At 45.3% G+C, this 21,060-nt stretch overlaps 1 protein-coding gene across 9 annotated transcripts in view; it reads left to right on the plus strand.

Annotated features, from left to right (window-relative positions):
- The window catches only part of robo2 (roundabout, axon guidance receptor, homolog 2 (Drosophila)), a 1,315,623-nt gene that overhangs the window by 1,167,825 nt on the left and 126,738 nt on the right, over positions 1-21,060 (plus strand). For all 9 annotated transcript variants that reach the window (XM_063050228.1, XM_063050229.1, XM_063050235.1 and 6 more), the window contains 2 exons: positions 4,312-4,543; positions 12,416-12,540. In XM_063050228.1, the coding sequence (XP_062906298.1) occupies positions 4,312-4,543; positions 12,416-12,540 (357 nt within the window). The remainder of the gene's footprint in view (positions 1-4,311; positions 4,544-12,415; positions 12,541-21,060) is intronic.

Genomic DNA, 21,060 nt, shown 5'->3' on the forward strand with positions numbered 1-21,060 from the left:
CCAAGTCTCTGTAATGGCCACAATATTATAGCTCCAAGTACTGATCCATGCTCTAAGCTCATCGGCTTGGTTCATAATACTTCTTGCATTAAAATAGACACATCTCAAACCATCGGTCTGAGCGCGTCCTTTCTCAATCAGCTGCCTATCCTCCCTCCATCACTGTCTCCAAGCTTTCTCTTTTCGTGAGCCAACCGCCTCTTCCTCCATCTCTTCAGTTCGGTTTACATGGGATTACGACATTATTGCTATTAGTGGGACTTAGTTGCAGGAGAGGCAGGACTGGCAGCTTAATATTCTGGGGTTCCGTTGTTTCCAACGTGATAGAGGGGGAGGGATGAAAGGGGGAGGAGTGGCATTACTAATAAGGGAAAATATCATAGTTGTGCGTAGACAGGACAGCCCGGAGGGCGTGTCTACAGAGGCCATGTGGGTGGAACTGAGGAAGGGGAAAGGTGTTACCACACTAATAGGGTTGTATTATAGACCGCCCAATGGTCAGAGAGAATTGGGTGAGCAAATCTGCAGAGAGGTAGCAGACCGATGTAAGAAACAAGAAGTTGTAATAGTAGGAGATTTTAACTTTCCACATATTGACTGGGACTCCCACACTGTGAAAGGGTTAGGTGGCCTGGAGTTTGTCAAATGTGTTCAGGAATGTTTTCTAAATCAATATATAGAGGTACCTATGACAGAAGATGCAATACTTGATCTCCTGATAGGGAACCAGACAGGTCAGGTGACAGAAGTATGTGTAGGCAAATGTTTTGGGTCCAGTGACCAAAATGTCACTAGTTTCAAGTTAATTATGGATAAGGATAGGTCTGGTCCTCTAAATTAGAGAAGGGCCAATATCGTGGAAATGAGAAAGGATCTAGGAAGAGTGAATTGGGATAGTTGTTTTCTGGCAAGGATGTGTTCAGTAAGTGGAAGGCCTTCAAAGGTGAAATTTTGAGAGTGCAGAGTTTGCATGTTCCTGCCAGGATTAATGGCAAATTTAACAGGCATAGGGAACCTTGGTTTTCAAGGGATATTGGTGATCTGGTTAAGAAAAAGAGAGAGGTGTATAGCAGGTGTAGGCAACAAAGAACAAATGAGGTACTTGAAGAGTATAGAAAATGTAAGAAAATACTAAAGAAGGAAATCAGGAAGGCAAAAAGACGACATGAGGTTGCTTTGGCAGATTATGTGAAGGTAAACCCGAAGGGTTTCTACAAGTATATTACGAGTAAAAGGATAGTAAGGGACAAAATTGGTCCCCTAGAAGATCAAAGTGGTCATCTATGTGTGGAGCCTCATGAGATGGGGGAGATCTTAAACAATTTTTTTGCATCAGTATTTACTCAGGAAACTGGCATAGCGTATATGGAAGGAAGCGAAACAAGCAGCAGTGTCATGGAACATATAGAGATTAAAGAGGAGGAGGTGCTTGCTGCCGTAGAGTGAATAAAGGTAGATAAGTCCCCCAGGCCTGACATATTTTCTCGGACCTTGAGGGAGACTAGTGTAGAAATTGCAGAGGCCCTGGCAGAAATATTTAAAATGTCCTTAGTCACGGGTGCGGTGCCGGAGGATTGGAGGGTAGTTCATGTTGTTCCGTTGTTTAAGAAAGGCTCCAAAAGTAAACCATGTAATTACAGGCCAGTGAGCCTGACATCAGTAGTAGGTAAATTATTGGAAGGTGTTCTGAGAGATTGGATGTACAAGTATTTGAACAGCCAAGGGCTGATTAAGGATAGTCAGCATGGCCTTGTGGGTGGTATATTGTGTTTAACAAATCTTGTAGAGTTTTTCAAGGAGGTTACCAAGAAGGTAGTTGAAGGAAAGTCTGTAGATGTTGTCTACATGGACTTTAGTAAGGCCTTTGACAAGGTCCCACATGGGAGGTTAGTTCAGAAGGTTCAGAGGTAAACTGGATTCGAAATTGGCTGTGTGGGAGAAAACGGAGAGTGGTAGTGGATGATTGTTTGTCAGACTGGAGGCCTGTGACTAGTGGTGTGCCTCAGGGATCTGTGCTAGGACCATTGTTGTTTGTTGTCTATGTCAATGATCTAGATGATAATGTGGTAAATTGGATCAGCAAGTTTGCTGATGACACTAAGATAGGAGGCGTTGTGGACAGCGAGGAAGGCTTTCAAAGCTTGCAGAGGGATCTGGACCAACTGGAAAAATGGGCCAGAAAATGGCAGATGGAATTTAATGCAGACAAGTATGAGGTGTTGCATTTTGGAAAGACAAGTCAAGGTAGGACATACACAGTAAATGGTAGGGCACTGAGGAGTGCGGAGGAACAAAGGGATCTGGGAGTTCAGATACGTAATTCCCTGAAAGTTGCGTCACAGGTAGACAGGGTTGTAAAGAAGGCTTTTGGCATCCTGGCATTCATAAATCAAAGTATTGACTATAGGAGTTAGGATGTTATGGTGAGGTTGTATAAGATATTGGTGAGGCCAAATTTGCAGTATTGTGTACAGTTCTGGTCACGCAACTTTAGGAAGGATATCAGTAAGATTGAAAGAGTGCAGAGGAGATTTACTAGGATGTTGCCAGGTCTTCGGGAGTTGAGTTACAGGGAAAGATTGAACAGGTTAGGACTTTATTCCTTGGAGCGTAGAAGAATGAGGGGGGATTTGATAGAGGTTTACAAAATGTTGAGGGGTATAGACAGAGTTAATTGCGAGTAGGCTCTTTCTACTTAGATTAGGAGAGATAAATACGAGAGGACATGGCTTTAGGGTGAAAGGGGAAAGGTTTAGGGGGAACATTAGAGGGAACTTCACTCAGTGAGTAATGGAAGTGTGGAACGAGCTGCCATCTGATGCGGTAAATGTGGGCTCACTCTTAAGTTTTAAGAATAATTTGGATAGGTACATGGATGGGAGAGGTCTGGAGGGTTATGGACTGGGTGCAGGTCAATGGGACCAGCAGAATAATGTTTCGGCACAGACTAGAAGGGCCGAATGGCCTGTTTTCTGTGCCATAGTGTTCTATGTTCTATGGTTCTATGGTTCCCACCCCCTAGCAATCCTAGTTTAAACTCTCCCCAATAGTCTCAGCAAACCTCCCTGCCAGGATATTGGTCACCCTGGGATTCAAGTGCAACCTGTCCTTTTTGTGCAGGTCACTCCAGCCCCAAAAGAGGTCCCAATGATCAAGAAATCTCAATCCCTGTCCCCTGCTCCAATCCCTCAGCCACGCATTTATCCTCCACCTCATTCTATTACTACCCGAGATTACTACCTTTGAGGTCCTGCTTCTCAACCTCCTTCCTAACTCCCTGTAGTCTGTTTTCAGGACCTCCTCCCTTTTCCTGCCTATGTCGTTGGTACCAATATGTACTGTTCTCCTTCCCACTTCAGGATATATTTGGCTGTTCTCCTTCCCACTTCAGGATACTGTGGATGCGATCAGAAACATCCTGGACTCTGGCACCTGGGAGGCAAACGACCATCCGTTCTTCTTTCCTGCGTCCATAGAATCACCTGTCTGACCCCCTAACTATAGACTCCCCTATCACTGCCACCATCCTCTTCCTTTCCCTACCCTTCTGAGCCATAGGGCCAGAATCTGTGCCAGAGGCATGACCACTGTTGCTTTCCCCAGGTAGGCCATCCCCCCAACAATACTCAAACAGGAGTACTTATTGATAAGGGGGACAGCCACAGCGGTACTCTCTAGCATCTGACTCCTGTCCTTTGCTCTCCTGACTGTTACCCACTTACCTGTCTCCACAGGCCCCGGTGTGACCACCTGCCTTTAGCTCCTCTCCGTCACCTCCCCAATCTCCCTGACTAGACGAAGGTCATCGAGCTGCATCTCCAGTTCCTTAACACGGTCCCTAAAGAGCTGCAGCTCGACACACCTCGACATCTCCCGGACTTCCCACATCTGACACAGAGCACAGAAAACTAGCCTCACACACATACTTCCTGTCAGTATTCTACTCAGGCAACTTATGTCACCTCGACCCGTTAACACCGAAGCCCCGTTGAACCGAAGCCTTCCTACTCTGTCTCCCTCTACTCCGTCACCCGCTCTCCTGACACGCGCTCTATAAAGCTTCTCCTTTTAAACTCTTGTTGCAGTTCTCACTGGCTAATGTCCATGCACTTGCACAGTCGTGCCCCGATCAAACCGCTGAAGAAATAACTGTCTCCCTTTAAACTCTTCTCGCTGTTCTCACTGGCTGATGTCCACACGCTTGTGCAGTTGTGCCCCGATCTTGTGCTTAACGATAAATCTCTTGGAGAGGGCTGAACAATTCAGATTGGTTGAACCAAACCAACCACATCTTTTCTTGGTTTCACTCAGGTTGAAAGGCCATCACAGTTCATCCAGGGCTACCGGGTGCTTTTCCGTCAAATCTCCGGCCTTCCTTCCCCATCGTCCTGGCAGTTGATGGAGGTGAAGGTACCGACGGAGCGCAGCGCGGTCCTATCCAACCTGAAGAAGGGAGTCAGCTACGAGATGAAGGTGCGGCCATACTTCAACGAGTTCCAGGGGATCGACAGCGAGTCGAAGACGGCACGCACTAATGAAGAAGGTGAGTACTTTAGCATCTACTGTACTTCAAATGGAGTTGCCTGGTGTCTTTAACTACTTCCTGTGCATGAGGAGGCTGTTTGGGCCATCAAGTCTGTGCTAGCTCAAAGCTCAAAATAAATTTGTTATTGAAGTGTGTATGTGTCACAGTATACAACCCTGAGATTTGTTTGCCTGTGGGCATGCTCAGTAAATCTATAGAATAGTAACTATAATAGGATCAAAGAAAGATGAACCATTGTACCTTGGTACGTGTTCCAAGCAAATTATGATAGTACTTATATGTCACCATATACAACCCTGAGATTCATTTTCTTGCGGGCATTCACAGTAGAACAAAGAAGTACAACAGAATCAATAAAAAACTACACACACACAAAGACTGACAATCAATGTGCAAAAATAAACAATCTGTGAAAATACAGAAAGAAATAATAATTAATAAATAACTAAATAAATAATACTGAGAACACTAGTTGTAGAATCCTCGAAAGTGAGTCCATAGGTTGTGGAATCTGTTCAGACTTGAGGTCAGTGAAGTTGTCCATGCTGGTTCAGGAGCTTGATGGTTGATAGGTAATAATTGTTCCTGAACCTGGTGGTGTGGGACCTGAGGCTCCTGTATCTCCTTCCTCATGGCAGCACTGAGAAGAGAGCATCCCTGGATGGTGGGAGTCTTTGATGATGGATGCTGAATTCTTGTGTCAGCGCCGTTTATAAATGTGCTTAATGGTGGGGAGGGCATTGGGGAGGACCCCTTTAGAGCAGCCACAACAGTCCCATTCCCTGCAGTCCACAGGCAATGCAGTGGCACCACGAGGAGAGATTTTACTTCACAGTGACGGCAAACTAGGTTCATTTCTGGAGGCAAGCCACAAACTCACTGAATAGGGGAGTGGCCTCAAGCAATTGAATGGTCTACCCCTGCCTGTGATTATCGTGTTGGTAGAGCAGATCACCAGTTCATCTGCCAATGAATGACTTTTGCATTATGAACACAGAGGTTTGGTAGGAAAAAGGTATGCCTAATGAAGGTTTGCCTAGTGAACATGGACCACTGCTGGTGTGGTGTAAGCCAGGAGTTTGGAAAGATGAATGAGGAACTCATTGAAACCTACCGGATACTGAAAGTCCCGGACAGAGAATGAGAATCACAATCAGGTTTACTATTACCAGCACATGTCGTGAAATTTGTTGTTTTGTGGCAGTAGTATATTCCATACATAATAGTAATAAAATATAAATTACAGTAAGATGTACATATAAATTAAATTTAGTGTAAAAAGAGACAAAATAGTGAAGTAGTATACATGGGTTCATTGTCCATTCAGAAATCTGATGGTGGAAGGGAAGAAGCTATTTCTGAATTGTCTTTTGTGTGTGTGTGTGTGTGTCTGTATTTGTGTCTGCCTATGTATGTTCGTGTATGTGTTTGTGTGTGTGTGTGGGGTGTGTGTGTATTTGTAAGTGCGTATGTGTGTGTGTGTCTGTGTGTGTGAAAGAGATCATAAATGTGAATCTCTTCTGCCCCCGTTGTACACAGTTGTAACCACCTCCTTGAGGGGGGCACATCCTGGGTGACAGGGGGCCTTAATGGTGGGTGCCACATCTTGAGACATCACGTTTTAAAGGTGTCCTCCATGCAATGGAGACTAGAGCTCATGACGGAGTTGACTGAGTTTGCAAATTTCTGCAACTTTTTCCAATCCTGTGCAGAAGCTCCCCCCATACCAGACATGCAACTAGTTAGAATCCTCTCCAAGGAGCACGTAGAAATTTGCGCAACTTGGTATGTCTTTGATGGCTTACCAAGTGTTCTCAAACTCCTAATGAAATATAGCTCCTCTCTGTCACCTCCTCAATCTCCCTGACTGGACAAAGGTCATCGAGCTGCATCTCCAGTTCGTCTTGCTGATGTTGAGTGCAAGGTTGTTGTTGTGACACCACTCAACCAGCTGATCTGTCTCACTCCTGTACACCTCCTTGGCACCATTCGAAATTCTGCTAACAATAGTTATGTCATCTGCAAATTTATAGATGATTTTTCAGCTGTGGCTAGCTATGGGTGTAGGGGGAATAGAGCAGTGGGCTAAGCACACATCTTTGAGATGTGCCAGTACTGATTGTCAGTGAAGAGGCAATGTTATTTCTGATCCATGTAGTCTCTGGTTTCCCTGTGAGAAAGTCAAGGATCCCATTCCAGAGGGAGGTACAGAGGCCCAGTTTTTGGAACTTGTTGGTTAGAACTGAGGGGATGATGGTGTTGAATGCTGAACTGTAGTCAATAAACAGCAGCCTGACATAGGTCTTACTGTTGTCAGATGATCCAAGGCCAAATGGAGAGCTGGTGAGATTGCATCCACTGTAGACCTATTGTGGAGATAGGCAAACTATGTGGTTCCAGGTCCTTGCTTAGGCAGGAGTTGATTCTGGCCATGAGCAACCTCTCGAAGCACTTCATGACAGTTGATGTGAGTGCCAATGCGTGATAATCATTGGGGCAGCTCACCCTGCTCTTCGTAGGCACTGGTATGATTGTCACACTTTTGAAGCATGTGGAATGTTCAACTGCAGTAGTAAGAGATTAAAGGTATTGAGTGAACATTGAGAGGATGTTTCCTATAGTGAAAGAGTCTCATACCAGAGGGCACAACCTCGGAATACAAGGACATCCTTTCAGAACAGAGATGAGGAGGAATTTATTTAGCCAGAGGGTGGTGAATTTGTGGAATTTGTAGATATAGATGGCTATAGAAACCAAGTCGTTGAGTGTACTTAAAGTGAAGGTTGATAGTTTCCTGATTAGTAAGGGTGTCAAAGGTTACGGGCAAAAGGCAGGAGAATGGCATTGAGAGTGACAGGCATCTGTGTCAATGAATTCCTCGGATTCCCCATCCTCTGGCTACAGAAATTCCTCCTCATCTCTGTTCTAAAGGGATATCCTTGTATTCTGAGGCTGTGTCTTCTGGTTCGATGCTCCCCCACTGTTAGAAGCATCTTCTCTACCCCCACTCTATCTCAGCATTTCAATATTCAGTGAAATTCCCACTTATTTTTCTAAACTCCAGTGAGTAAAGGGCTAGAGCCATCAAACTCTCCTCATATATTAAACCTTTCATTTCCATTTCATTCTTGCAAACCTCCTCTGGACCCTATCGAATGCCAGTGCGCCATTTCTCAAATAAGGGGCTGAAAATTGCTCACAATACTCCATGTGCCACAATATTGCCCAGTGTAATGTGTGCCTGATAGTGCTGGTGCATGTGGCAGCTGATACCATAGACCCTGTTCCTCTGTCAGTGTAGGGGCATTGTGTACGAACTGAGCCTCAAGCCTCTGGACACACAGCTTACGACATTGCGATGCCTTGCAGTTTGTTTCCCTTCAGAATTCCCAGGTGTGTTTCCAATTCCCGTATTTTAATCTGCACCACACCCCATTCTCCACAAGTACTGCACATTGACCAAACCTGCCGACTCCATGGCCTCCACATTCACTGCTGAGAGAGTGTAAAAAATGGTCTGTCAATACCTGACCTTGCTCAACCCCTGCACAAAAGTGAGTTATGCAGTTTGCACTTAATTATTCTCTCCACAGTTTGCTTTCCCCACTGCTTCTCTCTTCTAATTTACTCTTTCTCTCTCTCCACAGCTCGCTTTCCCCACTGCCCCCTCTCTCTCTTTCCACAGCTCATTTTCCCCATTGCCTCGCTCTCTTGCTCTCCACAGCTCGCTTTCCCCACTGCCCCTCCCTTCACATTTACTCTCTCACTCTCCTTTGCTCTCAGTAGCTCACTTTCCTCACTGTCTCTCTTCTCTCTCACTTCCTCTGCTTTCACCTTTTTTAATTCTTATCCATCTTCCATTTGATATCTTTCTTACTTCCCCTCTCTGTTCCTTTATCTTTCTCCTCTGACTCTCCTTCTTTCATTTTCCTGACTCTCTATCTCCCACTCTCCCCTCTCCCTCTCTCTTCTTCTCATGTCTCATTTCCCATCTTTCTCTCTGTTTCTCTCTTCCCCCCTCTCTCTTTCATTCTCTAACACCCTCTCCCTCTCCCCCCCATTCTACCTCTCTTCCCGTCCCTCTCTCTCCCTTTAACTTTTTCTCTCTTCCCTCTCTCCCTCTCTCACTGAATCCCTCCTCCCTCTCTCTCTCTGCCCCATTCCTGATCTCCCATCCCCGTTTCATCTTCTCCTCTCTCTCATTGACATTCCTTCCCTCTCTCCTGTCTCATAAATTAACAAATTGATTTATTGTCATCACATGTCCCAAAGTCCAGTGACCCTCTCGTCATCCAACTCACTAATTTCAGTAGTCTCTTGTCACCTTATGCCCTACTCATTCACTCCTTCTCTCCACCACCTTTCTCAATGGAGCCTGGTTTACATCACCCCTCCTATTTCTCCATTCTACACGATGTACGACACCCAGGGATAGGTTTCTCTTCCTGAGGCCTGTAGCGTGCCTAGGAAGTAGCAAAATAGCTGCCTGTGGTCGGGATGTTGGGTTCAGCGGTAACTTTTATTTTCACAGCACATCCCGGGGAAGACATGGAATGGTGGAATTATTGACTTATCAGGGTTCATCGGAAAGCTTTTTGTTCACACCAGTGGTGAGGGAAATAAAAACCCAATCTCAGAGCCAAGGACAAGGTGTTAGAACACAGAACAGTACAGAGTAGTACAGGCTCTTTGGCCCACAATGTTCTGTCGACCTTTTAACCTACTCTAAGAATAATCAAACCCTTCCCTCCCACATAGCTCTCCATTTTTCCATCATCCATGTGCCTCAGAGTTTCTTAAATGCCCCTCATGAATTACCTCTACTACCATCCCTGACAGTGTGTTCCACGTATTCACCACTATCTGTGTAAAAAAATTACCCCTGACATGCCCCCCATACTTCCCCCAATCACCTTAAAATTATGCTTTCTTGTATTAGCCATTTCTGCCCTGGGAATAATCACTGGTTGTCCACTCTTTCTATGCCAATCTATCATCTTCTAAGTCTCCGTCAAGGCACCTCTTATTCTCAATCTCTCCAAAGAGGAAAATGTTAGCTTGCTTAATCAATATTCAGAAAACATGCTCTCTAATCCAGGCATCAACCTGCTGAACTTCCCACTGGTGAAAACTTTGTGTCACTTGACAACCTACCACATCTCCTGGCAGCATGTTCCATGTACCTATCACCCTCTTTTAAAAAAAACTTACCTCTGACATCCCCCCTGCATTTTCCTCCAATCACCTTAAAATTATACCCCCTTATATGAGCCTCTTCTGCTCTGGGAAAATGCCGCTTATCATCTTGTAACCTCTATCAAGTCACCTCTTATCCTCCTTCTCTCTGAAGAGAAAAGCCCTAGCTCACTCAACCTGTCTTCAAAAGACATTCTCTCTAATCCAGGCAGCATCCTGGTAAACCTCCTGCTACTGAATATGTTCAATAATAACTCCAGAACCGTCCTAGAGCATCAGGGTCACTGATGTGGGATTTTGCAAATTAAACAAAATGAGGCATTTTATATTTAATGAACCCCGTAACTCATTTTATTGAACTCCAAAATGTAAACACAAAACCCACTAAAAATTCTTACGTAACCACGTCGTCATGTCTGGCCAGCCTCTTAAAGCGAAACCCCAAGTCAATGTTGATGATAGCGAATTATGCAATTTTCTCCCAGTTTTGTTACCATACAGCCTTAGTCTCCATCTTATCAAAATCAAAGTCAAGGTTATTGTCACATCCAGAGGTGCAAAGAAAAGAAACACTTGCAGCAGCAGTATACAGGAACATAGAATCATATAAGCAGCACTTGCAAGAAAAAAAACATAAACCAAATACAAGCAAGTCTGCCAATGCAGGAAATCCAAAGCAAAATCGTGGTGGAACTCAGCAGGTCAAGCAGCATCTATGGAATTGAATAAACAGAGGACCTTGTGGGTTCAGGACTGAGTTAATCACAATTTTTTAAAAGAAAGAAACAAAATTCGAATAAAAGAAAGCAAAGTCCATTTCAGTGCAAAGTGGAGAAAGTGGTCATAGTGTTGCTATACCGAGGTACTGAATAGGGTCATGAAGATAGGTTCAAGAAGGGAAGAAGCAGGTCCTGAACCTGGTGGAGTGGGACTTCAGAATTCTGTAGCTCCTGTCCTGTGTTAGCTGTGTGAAGATGGCCTGGCCCAGATGGTGGAAATTTCTGATGAAGCCTTTGCCTTTTTGAGTCAGAACCTCCTGTAGATACCACCAATGGTGGGGAAGGATGTCCCCATGATGTACTGGGCTGAGTCCAGTGTTCTCTGCAGCTTTCTGCATTCTTGCTCATTTGAATTGCCATACAAGACCAGGTTGCTTCCATAACCTTTGTTCTTTCCATCCTTCCTCTTATCAATAACTTACCAAGGATCAAATTGATTCACCATATATATTTATATGTATTAGGAATTTGCTGTGGTTTGTTGACAAGGGAGTGACAAGGAACAAAGAACAACAACATTCAACAATTATAAAGAATAAAGAAGTGTATAAAAATAAGTTCATAGTTTAACTCACACATCAAAGTTGCTGGTGAACGCAGCAGGCCAGGCAGCATCTCTAGGAAGAGGTACAGTCGACGTTTCAGGCCGAGACCCTTCGTCAGGACTAACTGAAGGAAGAGCTAGTCCATCCCTTCCCCTCCTGACCGCCTATCATTTTGGATCTCCCCCTCCCCCTCCCACTTTCAAATCTCTTACTAACTCTTCCTTCAGTTAGTCCTGACGAAGGGTCTCGGCCTGAAACGTCGACTGTACCTCTTCCTGGAGATGCTGCCTGGCCTGCTGCGTTCAACAGCAACTTTGATGTGTGTTGCTTGAATTTCCAGCATCTGCAGAATTCCTCTTGTTTTCATAGTTTAACTACTGCTTCTGAAATGCTTAATATCCTAAAACCAGACATTCTCTCTTCTCCCCTCTGCCATTGGGCAGAAGTCACAAAAGTCTGAAAACAGCTGCCACCAGGCTCAAGGACAGCTTCTATCCCACTGTTCTTGGTGTCAAGAAAACAACCTCTCCCTCAATGCCACCAAAACAAAGGAGCTGGTTATGGACTACAGGAGGAATGGAGACATGCTAATCCCTATTAACATTAATGGATCTGGGGTTGAGAGGGTGAACAGCTTCAAGTTCCTTGGCGTAAACATCACCGAGGATCTCACGTGGTCTGTACATACTGGTTACGTGGTGAAAAAAGCACAACAGCGCTTCTTTCTCCTCACGCGGTTGAAGTTTGGTGTGGGCTCCCAAATCCTAAGAACTTTCTACACGGGCACAATTGAGAGCATCTTGACTGGCTGCATCATTTTCTGGTATGGGAACTGTACCTCCCTCAGTCGCAGGACTCTGCAGAGAGTGGTGTGGACAGCCCAGCACATCTGTAGATGTGAATTTTCCACTATTCAGGACATTTACAAAGACAGGTGTGTAAAAAGGGCCCGAAGGATCATTAGGGACCCGAGTCACGCCAACCACCAACTGTTCCAGCTGCTACCGTCCGGGAAATGATCCCGCAGCATAAAAGCCAGGACCAACAGGCTCCGGGACAGCTTCTTCCACCAGGCCATCAGACTGATTAATTCATGCTGACGCAACTGTATTTCTATGTTATATTGACTGTCCTATTGTACATACTAATTATTATAAATTGCACATTGCACATTTAGATGGAAAAGTAACAAAGATTTTTACTCCTCATATATATGAAGGATGTAAGTAATAGAGTCAATTCAATTATAAGACAATTAAATGGCTCCGTGGTACGATAAGTTTCTAAACCTCTCTGCTTAACTGAGCTGGTGCGCAAGTTGAATTGATATATTGTCTTCCCGTGCACAGCTCCAGGAGCCCCGCCCCAGTCAGTGACCGTGCTGACTGTTGGAAACCACAACAGCACCAGTATCAGTGTGTCCTGGGATCCTCCCCCTGCAGAGCAGCAGAATGGAATCATCCAGGAGTACAAGGTAGGTTGGAGCGTATGGGCCAATGTTGGGTGGGGGAGCTTTGGTGGCATTGACACGGGCTTCAACTGGTACCTGGGTGCCTTCTGCCACTCAGGAGTCTACCTTGTTCTCTAAATGATCTTCACTCACCTTACTGAGTCTTTATAAGGCATTGGTCAGATGGACGGAGTGTTGCGAGCAATTTTGGGCCCCTTATTTGGGAAAGGATGTGCTGGTGTTGGAGTGGGTCCAGAGGAGGTTCACAAGAATATTCCCAGGAATGAAAGGGTTAATGTGTGAGTAGTGTTTGATGGCTCTGGTCCTGTTCTCACTACGATGATTGAAGGGGAATCTCATTGAAACCTGTCAGATATTGAAAGGCCCAGGTGGAGTGGACGTGGAGAGAATGTTTCCTATAGTGGGGGAGCCTAGGATTGGAGAACGCAGCCTCAGAATAGAAGAACATCCATTTACAACCGAGTTGAGGAGGAATTTCTTTCACCAGAGGGTGCTGAATTTGTGTAATTTGTTGCCACAGACAGCTGTGGAGGCCAGGTCATTGGGTATAATTAAAGCTGTGTTTGATTAGTAAGGGTGTCAAAGGTTATGGGGAGAAGGGAGGAGATAGTTAATAAATTAATTGTGATTGAATGGCAGAACTGGCTTGATGGGCCGAATTGCCTAATTTTGCTCCTATGTCTTATGGTATTATTGCTTCTAAGCCGCTGTCTTTTTGTTATCTCCATGATTGGGTGAGTTTCTTCTGGATATCTGGTTTCCTACTACGTTCCAAGTTGAGGGTTAATGAACTGTGGGCATGTTGTTTGGTGTATGGTGACACTGTGGCCTTGTTCATTATCCCTTCTCTCTCTGTCTCCTTCCTTCAGCACTTCCCCAACCAGCACAATAACTTGCTTTCATCCCACTTGCTCTAATGTCGACTAGCAATCTCAAACAAGAGAATTTACCAAGTGCCTTAATGACAGTGGAATGGGAGCACCACACACAGAAGTGCTGGAGGAGCTCAGCAGATCAGGCATTGTCTACAGAGGGAAACACACAGTTGACATTTTGGGCTGATACTCTTCACAACGTTCAAAACTCAATGTTAATCTATTATCAAAGTATGTATCTGCCACGATATGCTACCCTGAGATTCATTTCCCTGCAGATCTTCACAGCATACAATAGAATCAATGAAAAACCACACACAAAGACTGACAAACAACCGATGTTCAAAAAAAAACGCATGCTGTGACTGTGACTGTTAATTACACAATAGACTGGAAATGATGGAGAGTCCAGAAGGAGGATCTTGGCCTGAAACGTCAACTGTTTATTCAGTTCCATAGACGCTGCCTGACCTGCTGAGTAAATCTAGCATTTCGTGTGTGTTAAATTGGAGATTAACAAGGATTGTCAAAGACTTTCAGACATCAGAGTTGCCTCAACAAATGTCCTGTGGTTGCAAATGCCTTCACACCTTTCAATTTCCAGGCTCTCAACTGAGGCATAAAGAGAATAGGAAAATAGTTCAAGCCCAAGCTCAAGTTTCAAGTTTAATTCTCATTCAACCATTCTTGAATATAGCTGAACGAAATAGTGTTCCTCCAAGGACAAGGTGCAAAACACATTACCAACAGCACACAGCTCAAATAGCACATATGGGTATGGTTTCAGAGAAACTTACAGTTGCAAAGAGAAAAAATAATAATATAGTCAAAGTCCCCGAGTTGTCCCGGTTCAGCTTGTTCTTCCACAGAGTGAACACTGGGGGGCAGCACCCATGGGAGAGGCGAATAAGAAATCCAGCAGCATGCAGCCAGCTCCAGCATCTTCTTCGTCAGTGACCACCACAGGTGATTCTGAGGCATGAGGAACTTGTCCACGCAACACAGCTACCCTGCTGCTGGTCTCACTAATGAACACCTGAACCGAACTTGGAGGCTTTTAGTCATAGTCATAGTCATACTTTATTGATCCCGGGGGAAATTGGTTTTCGTTACAGTTGCACCATAAATAATTAAATAGTAATAAAACCATAAATAATTAAATAGTAATATGTAAATTATGCCAGGAAATAAGTCCAGGACCAGCCTATTGGCTCAGGGTGTCTGACCCTCCAAGGGAGGAGTTGTAAAGTTTGATGGCCACAGGCAGGAATGACTTCCTATGACGCTCTGTGTTGCATCTCGGTGGAATGAGTCTCTGGCTGAATGTACTCCTGTGCCCAACCAGTACATTATGTAGTGGATGGGAGACATTGTCCAAGATGGTGTGCAACTTGGACAGCATCCTCTTTTCAGACACCACCGTCAGAGAGTCCAGTTCCATCCCCACAACATCACTGGCCTTACGGATGAGTTTGTTGATTCTGTTGGTGTCTGCTACCCTCAGCCTGCTGTCCCAGCACACAACAGCAAACATGATCACACTGGCCACCACAGACTCGTAGATCATCCTCAGCATCGTCCGACAGATGTTAAAGGACCTCAGTCTCCTCAGGAATTACCAATTACATTACCAATGTCCGATAGGCTCTTGCAATCACAATAAAAGCATCCAAGGCAGTCAGTCACTCGCACCTTTTTCTTTGAACTGCACACCATCACAGTACAATGGTATGTAACATCCAGATGACAACACAACAGCGTTACGCAATGTCCGGGTGACAACACAACAGGGGTACACAATGTCCAGCTCCATTGCTGTCTAGCAACTCATTGATGGGAGAGACCTGCAGAACTTGCTGTCCTCTGTATGCAGCAGTGACTTCCAATCATAAAGGATATATACAAGAAAAACAAATACACCCTTGATTGGACCCGGAGTGTGCTGCCATCTCACCAGAAGAGTAGCAGGAAAAGGTCAGTCAGTGTCTCAGACCTGGCCCTGCCGTGCAATATAATCATGGCTGATTTACCTTAGGCTTCAAGTTCTCTTCTGCAGGTTGACATCAGAGCACAACTGTCACTTTTGAAACCAGGAAGTCCAGAAGACGGGCCTTGTCCTGAAACTTTGACTGTTTATTCATTTCCATAGAAGCTGCCTGAACTACTGAGTTACTCCAGCATTTTGTGTGTGTTGCTTTGGATTTTTAGCATCTGCAGACCTTCTCATTTTTATGAAGGACTTTTCCTCTTCTGGATATAATAATTTGGATTTATAATCATAAGGCCTTAAGACATAGGAACAAATGAGGCCATTCAGCCCACTGAGTCTGTCCCAATCATGGCTGATTTATTATTCCTCTGAGCCCTATTTTCCTGCTTTTTCCCTGTAACCTTTGATGTCCTGACTAATCAAGAACTTACCAAACTCTGATTTAAATATACTTAATGATTTGATCTCCACACCCGTCTGTGGCAATGAATTGCATAGTTTCACCACACTCTGGCCAAAGAAATCCCTCCTCAACTCTGGTCTAAAGGGACATCCTTCTATTCTGAGGCTGTGCCCTCTGGTCTTAGTCTTTCCCACCTTAGGAAACATCATCTCCACATCTTCTCTATCTAGGCCTTTCAATATTCAATAGGTTTCAATGAGATCCTCCCTCATTCTTCTGAATTCCAGCGAGTATATTTGTCAGCTGGTGGCGTAGTGGCATCAGCACTGGACTTCGGAGCGAGAGGTCCAGAGTTCGAATCCGGCCGGCTCCCTTGCACGCTCTCCATCCTTCCTTGGGTTGAGTGTGGAGCTAACAACTTGACCTCGTAAAAAAAAACTTGGAGGGGGGCTCTGCCAGGTTTCAGATGCCCAAAACACGCCGTACGATGAGCACAGAAAAAAAAAGCTTGTCATGACGGCGCCCCAACAACTCCACAACAGGAGTTAAGGGCGCGCACACACACACACACACACACACACACACACACAGAGCCAGAGCCTCCAAACGCTCCTAATACATTAATCCTTTCATTACCAGGATCATTCTCATAAACTCCTCTGGATTCTTTCCAATGCTAACACACTCTCTCTTCGATATGGCTCCCAAAACCGCTCACAGTGCTCCAAATGTGGTCTGGCCAATGTCGTGTCAAACTTCAGCATTCCATCCCTTACACTTGATTGTCTGTCTGCGCTGCACTTTCTATGTAACTGTAACACTCTGTTGTTGTTTTTCCCTTGTACAACTTCAACTCACTGTTGTATGTAAATGATCTCTCCGAATGGCACGCAAGTCAAACAGTTTTTCACCCTCCCTCAGTGCAGGTGACAATATCATAACAATTTACCAATTTATCAACTTCAAAGAGATGGAAGACGTTAACCCATCCTATACAATGCTGATCAATGAAGTATGCACTCTGATTAAGCTGGAATGTGTGGTGACATTTGTGGGGTGACCCTAACAGATCCTTGGCTGTGCAAATGATGCACTTCCCTTTATGTTCTAATGTACAGTACTGTGCAAAGCTCTTAGACACATATATATAGCTAGGGTGCCTAAGAAGTTTGCACAATACAGTACTTGGCAAAGTGGGGCAGAAGCGTGAGTTTGTAAATCTGGCGGAAGCAAAGGCTATTGGGCATGGAGAGGGTGAAGCACCATGCGTGGGGTCTGGCACAGGTGGCAGAGAAGGAGTGCCAGGCGGGGGGGGGGGGGACCCACCCAGCCCTGAGACACCGGGCCACCCAGCCCTGAGACACCGGGCAAGCTCATTTGGTTCCAAACAATTGATTTATTGCAGAATTATTAGAATTCTGCAACAAACCATTACAGTATGTCTCTCTGGTGCTTCCTGCTCCCTCCCCTCTCCCTTCCCCTTTTCCTAACCATGATTCCCCTCTCCCTGCCCCCTTCCCACTCTCAGTCCACAATAGAGACCCATATCAGAATCAGGTTTATCATCACTCACATATGTCATGATTTTTTTTGTGGTAGCAGTACAATGCAATACATAAAGTTACTACAGTACTGTGCAAACGTCTTAGACACCCGAGCTATACCTGATTCTGATTCTGAAAAGCCACTGAAAGTTTGAGACACACAAAGTAAGTGCTCATTGAAGCTAATACATTACCTTTATTGGAGTGGAAAGATAACAAAAGCCCATTCCTCTTATCGATTCCATACTAGCTACATCATAATTCATACAGTCTTTTTCCCCTTCTGATCCTGCAAGATTATTTCTCTCAATTTCATTTTACACTCTATTTTTTATTTATTGAGATGCGGTGTGGTATAGGCCACACTGCCCAACTAACCCCTGATGTAACCCTAGCCTAATCAGGAGACAATTTACAATGACCAATTAACCTGCAAACCAGTATGTCTTTGTGTGAGTACAGTGAGCACCCGATGGAAACCTACATGGCCATGGGGAGAATTACAGGCTGCGGCAGGAATTGAGCCTGCACGGTAAAGTGTTCCGCTAACCACTAACCACGCTGTGCCATTCTGCTCATTGGCAGAAAGATCCAGAGACAAAATCATTGACCACCCACTCCTCCCCTCCTCCCATATCTGCCAAAAATCCTAAATCTTTGTCCCTTAGCCCTTGCACTGACATCTTTTCTTTGTCCTTCACGTCTAAACCAATCATGATCCTTCCTACTTATTAAGTCTCACACTTCAGCCTCCTTTACTTTAAGACCAGATTTGTCAGGCAAGATTTCCCTTTACAGATACGATGCTGACTTTGACTTACTTTATCATTTGCCTCCAAGTACTCCGAAACCTCATCGTTGATAATGGTCTCCAGCACTTTGCCAACCATCGAGGTTAGGCTAACAGGCCTTTCTTCTGCCTTCCTCCCTTCTTAAAGAGTGGAGTGACATTTCCAGTCTTCCAGCCCTCCCGAACCATGCCAGAATCAAGTGATTCTTGAAAGATCATTCAATCAGTTATCTCTTCAGCAACCTCTCTCAGGAGTCTGGGACGTAGTCCATCTGGTCCAGGTGACTTGTCCACCTTAAGACCTTTGAGCATGGCTAGCACAAGCCAGGCTTATCCAATCACACCAAGAGCTGAAATCCCTCATCCCTGGATCCAATCTGGTAAATCTTATCTGCACCCTCTCATGTTCCTCCAAGCCCATCCTAAAGTTTCATGGCCACAACTCAATGCCATGTTCACTTAAGGAGAAGTTTAGCTTTATTTGTCACATGTACATCCAAACATACAGTGAAATGGATTGTCAAATCAAATCAGCGAGGATGTGCGAGGGACAGCCCACAAGTGTTGCCATGCTTCTGGCACCAACATAGCATGCCCACAACACACTAACCCTAACCATACATCGTTGAAACGTGGTGTAGAGCTGGAGTACCCGGGGGAAACCCACACGGTCATGGGGAGACTGTTGAAACCCCATGCAGACAGCAGCAGGATTTGAACCCTGATGTTACATCTGGTGCTGTAAAGCACTGTGTAATTGCTACACCACAGTATCAGGGAGGTATAGAGAGGCATTTACCTCCAATAACTCCTGCTTCTAGGATCACAATCTACAGTTCTTTCCTTGCCATGTTCTGTGGACCACATACAAAAAGCATCCTGTGTGAGTTACTCAAGATTTCCAGCATCTGCATAACCTTTAGCGTTTAGTGGGCCACTCCTTCCTTAGGTGTGCCGATGTTGTTCTGACACCTCCCTCAAGATGTCTGTCTCCACATGCACAGTCTCGGGTTGACTTGGCTGAAAATGACTCACTAAAATCATCCTTTGCTCTTCTTAGCTCTCCTGATGCCTCAGCATATAGACCTTCCCAGGAGGTCCAGGTCTGGAGTAGGAGGATGCTCACACTTACCACATCTTCTGTCTTCACTGCTCCAACCTGTGCAGCACAGAACAATTTACCAAGCTTTCAAGTGAATGCAACCATATAAGAACATAAAACATAGTACGTTGGTAGGCAGCCATTGATCTCAGGGGATCGTGGGTTTGCGTCTCTGGTGGACTGTGTCCTCTCCAGGGTGAAGCCTGGGCGGGGAGATTTGAAGAACCGGCTGTTGCCCATGCAGTGGGTTCCCCCTCTCCATGTCACTGATGTAGTCCAAGGGAAGGGCAAGTGCCGATACAGCTTGGCACCAGTGTCGTCGCAGAGGATGCCAGAGTGAAGTTGTAAACAACATCAAGCTGCCTTAGGGACCCCAGCTCTGAATTTCTTCCTCGGGGTTTACTTTCCCATGGGTGTGCATGGTTGTGGGCACGTGGCCAAGTGATTAAGGCATTGGACTAGCAACCTGAAGGTCGTGAGTTCAAGCCCCAGCCGAGGCAACGTGTTGTGTCCTTGAGCAAGGCATTTAATCACACGTTGCTCTGCGACGACACTGGTGCCAAGCTGTATGTGTCCTAAAGACCTTCCCTTGGACAACATTGGTGTCGTGGAGAGGGGAGACTTGCAGCATGGGCAACTGCTGGTCTTCCATACAATCTTGCCCAAGCCTGCGTCCTGGAGAGTGAAGACTTTCCAGGCGCAGATCCATGGTCTCGCAAGACTAACGGATGCATGGTCATAAGGCAGCGGAGGTTTAAGTCAGAGTTTTCCTACTCCTAGGTGGGCTGCCCACCAAGGCTGACAAGCCCCACCTGCCCAAAGCAACTGGTTTTGAGGCGCTGGTGGTCCGCCTTTGACCCTTCTCTTGTCAGTAGAAACAGTTTTGCCGGGCCTAGTAACTAAGCCGCACGTGAAGGACAAGTGTTGGACTTGGTTGTCAGAGGCTATTAGAGTCGCACGCCATTTGGAGAACTTTATAGATAGTGGGAGCTGATCCCCAATACCACCCCCGGCTATGACAACCTTAGGAACACATAAAATGCCTCCAACAACTGCAGTTCTTTCCTTGCCATGGCCTGTGGGCTAAACGCAAAAAGCTGGCGAACATAAAATGCTGAAATAACTCAGCAGGTCAGGCAACATCTTGCTCCTAATGTATTTGCTTCTCCCACCACCCTTGTCAGGGTATTCCACACACCCACCACTCTCTCTATAACAAAACCTACCCCTGACATCCCCCCTATACTCTCCTGCATTCAATGCAAAATTATGCCTTCGTTTCTGATGGCATAGTTTCTGCCATGGGAAAAAGACTCCAGCTATCTCTACTTATTCATGAGGGGTATAGGTGGGGTAAATGCAAGCAGGCTTCTTCCACTGAGGTTGGGTGTCACTGCAACCAGAGGTCATGGGTTAAGGGTGAAAGGTGAAAAGTTGAAGGGGAACATGAGGGGAAACTTCTTCACTCAGAGGTAGGTGAGAGTGTGGAATGAGCTGTCAGCGCAAGTGGTGGATGTGATTTTGATCTCAACGTTTAAGTTTGGAAAGGTATACGGTTGAGAGAAGTATGGAGGGCTGTGGTGCTGGCACAGGTCAATGGGACAAAACAGTTTAAATGGTTTGGCATGGAATGGATCCTGTGCTGTAGTCTTCTATGATTTTATAACTATCTACTCGATCTGTGCCTCTTATCATCATGTATATCTCTATCAAGTCACCTCTCATCCACCTTTGCTCAAGAGAGAAAAGACCTAGCTTGTTCAGCCTTTTCTCATAAGTCATTCAGAGGTCTTTCTGGCAAATGTTTCTCATCATGTGG

Source organism: Mobula hypostoma, chromosome 6 (assembly GCF_963921235.1).
Source record: "Mobula hypostoma chromosome 6, sMobHyp1.1, whole genome shotgun sequence".
Taxonomy (NCBI): Eukaryota; Metazoa; Chordata; class Chondrichthyes; order Myliobatiformes; family Myliobatidae; genus Mobula; species Mobula hypostoma.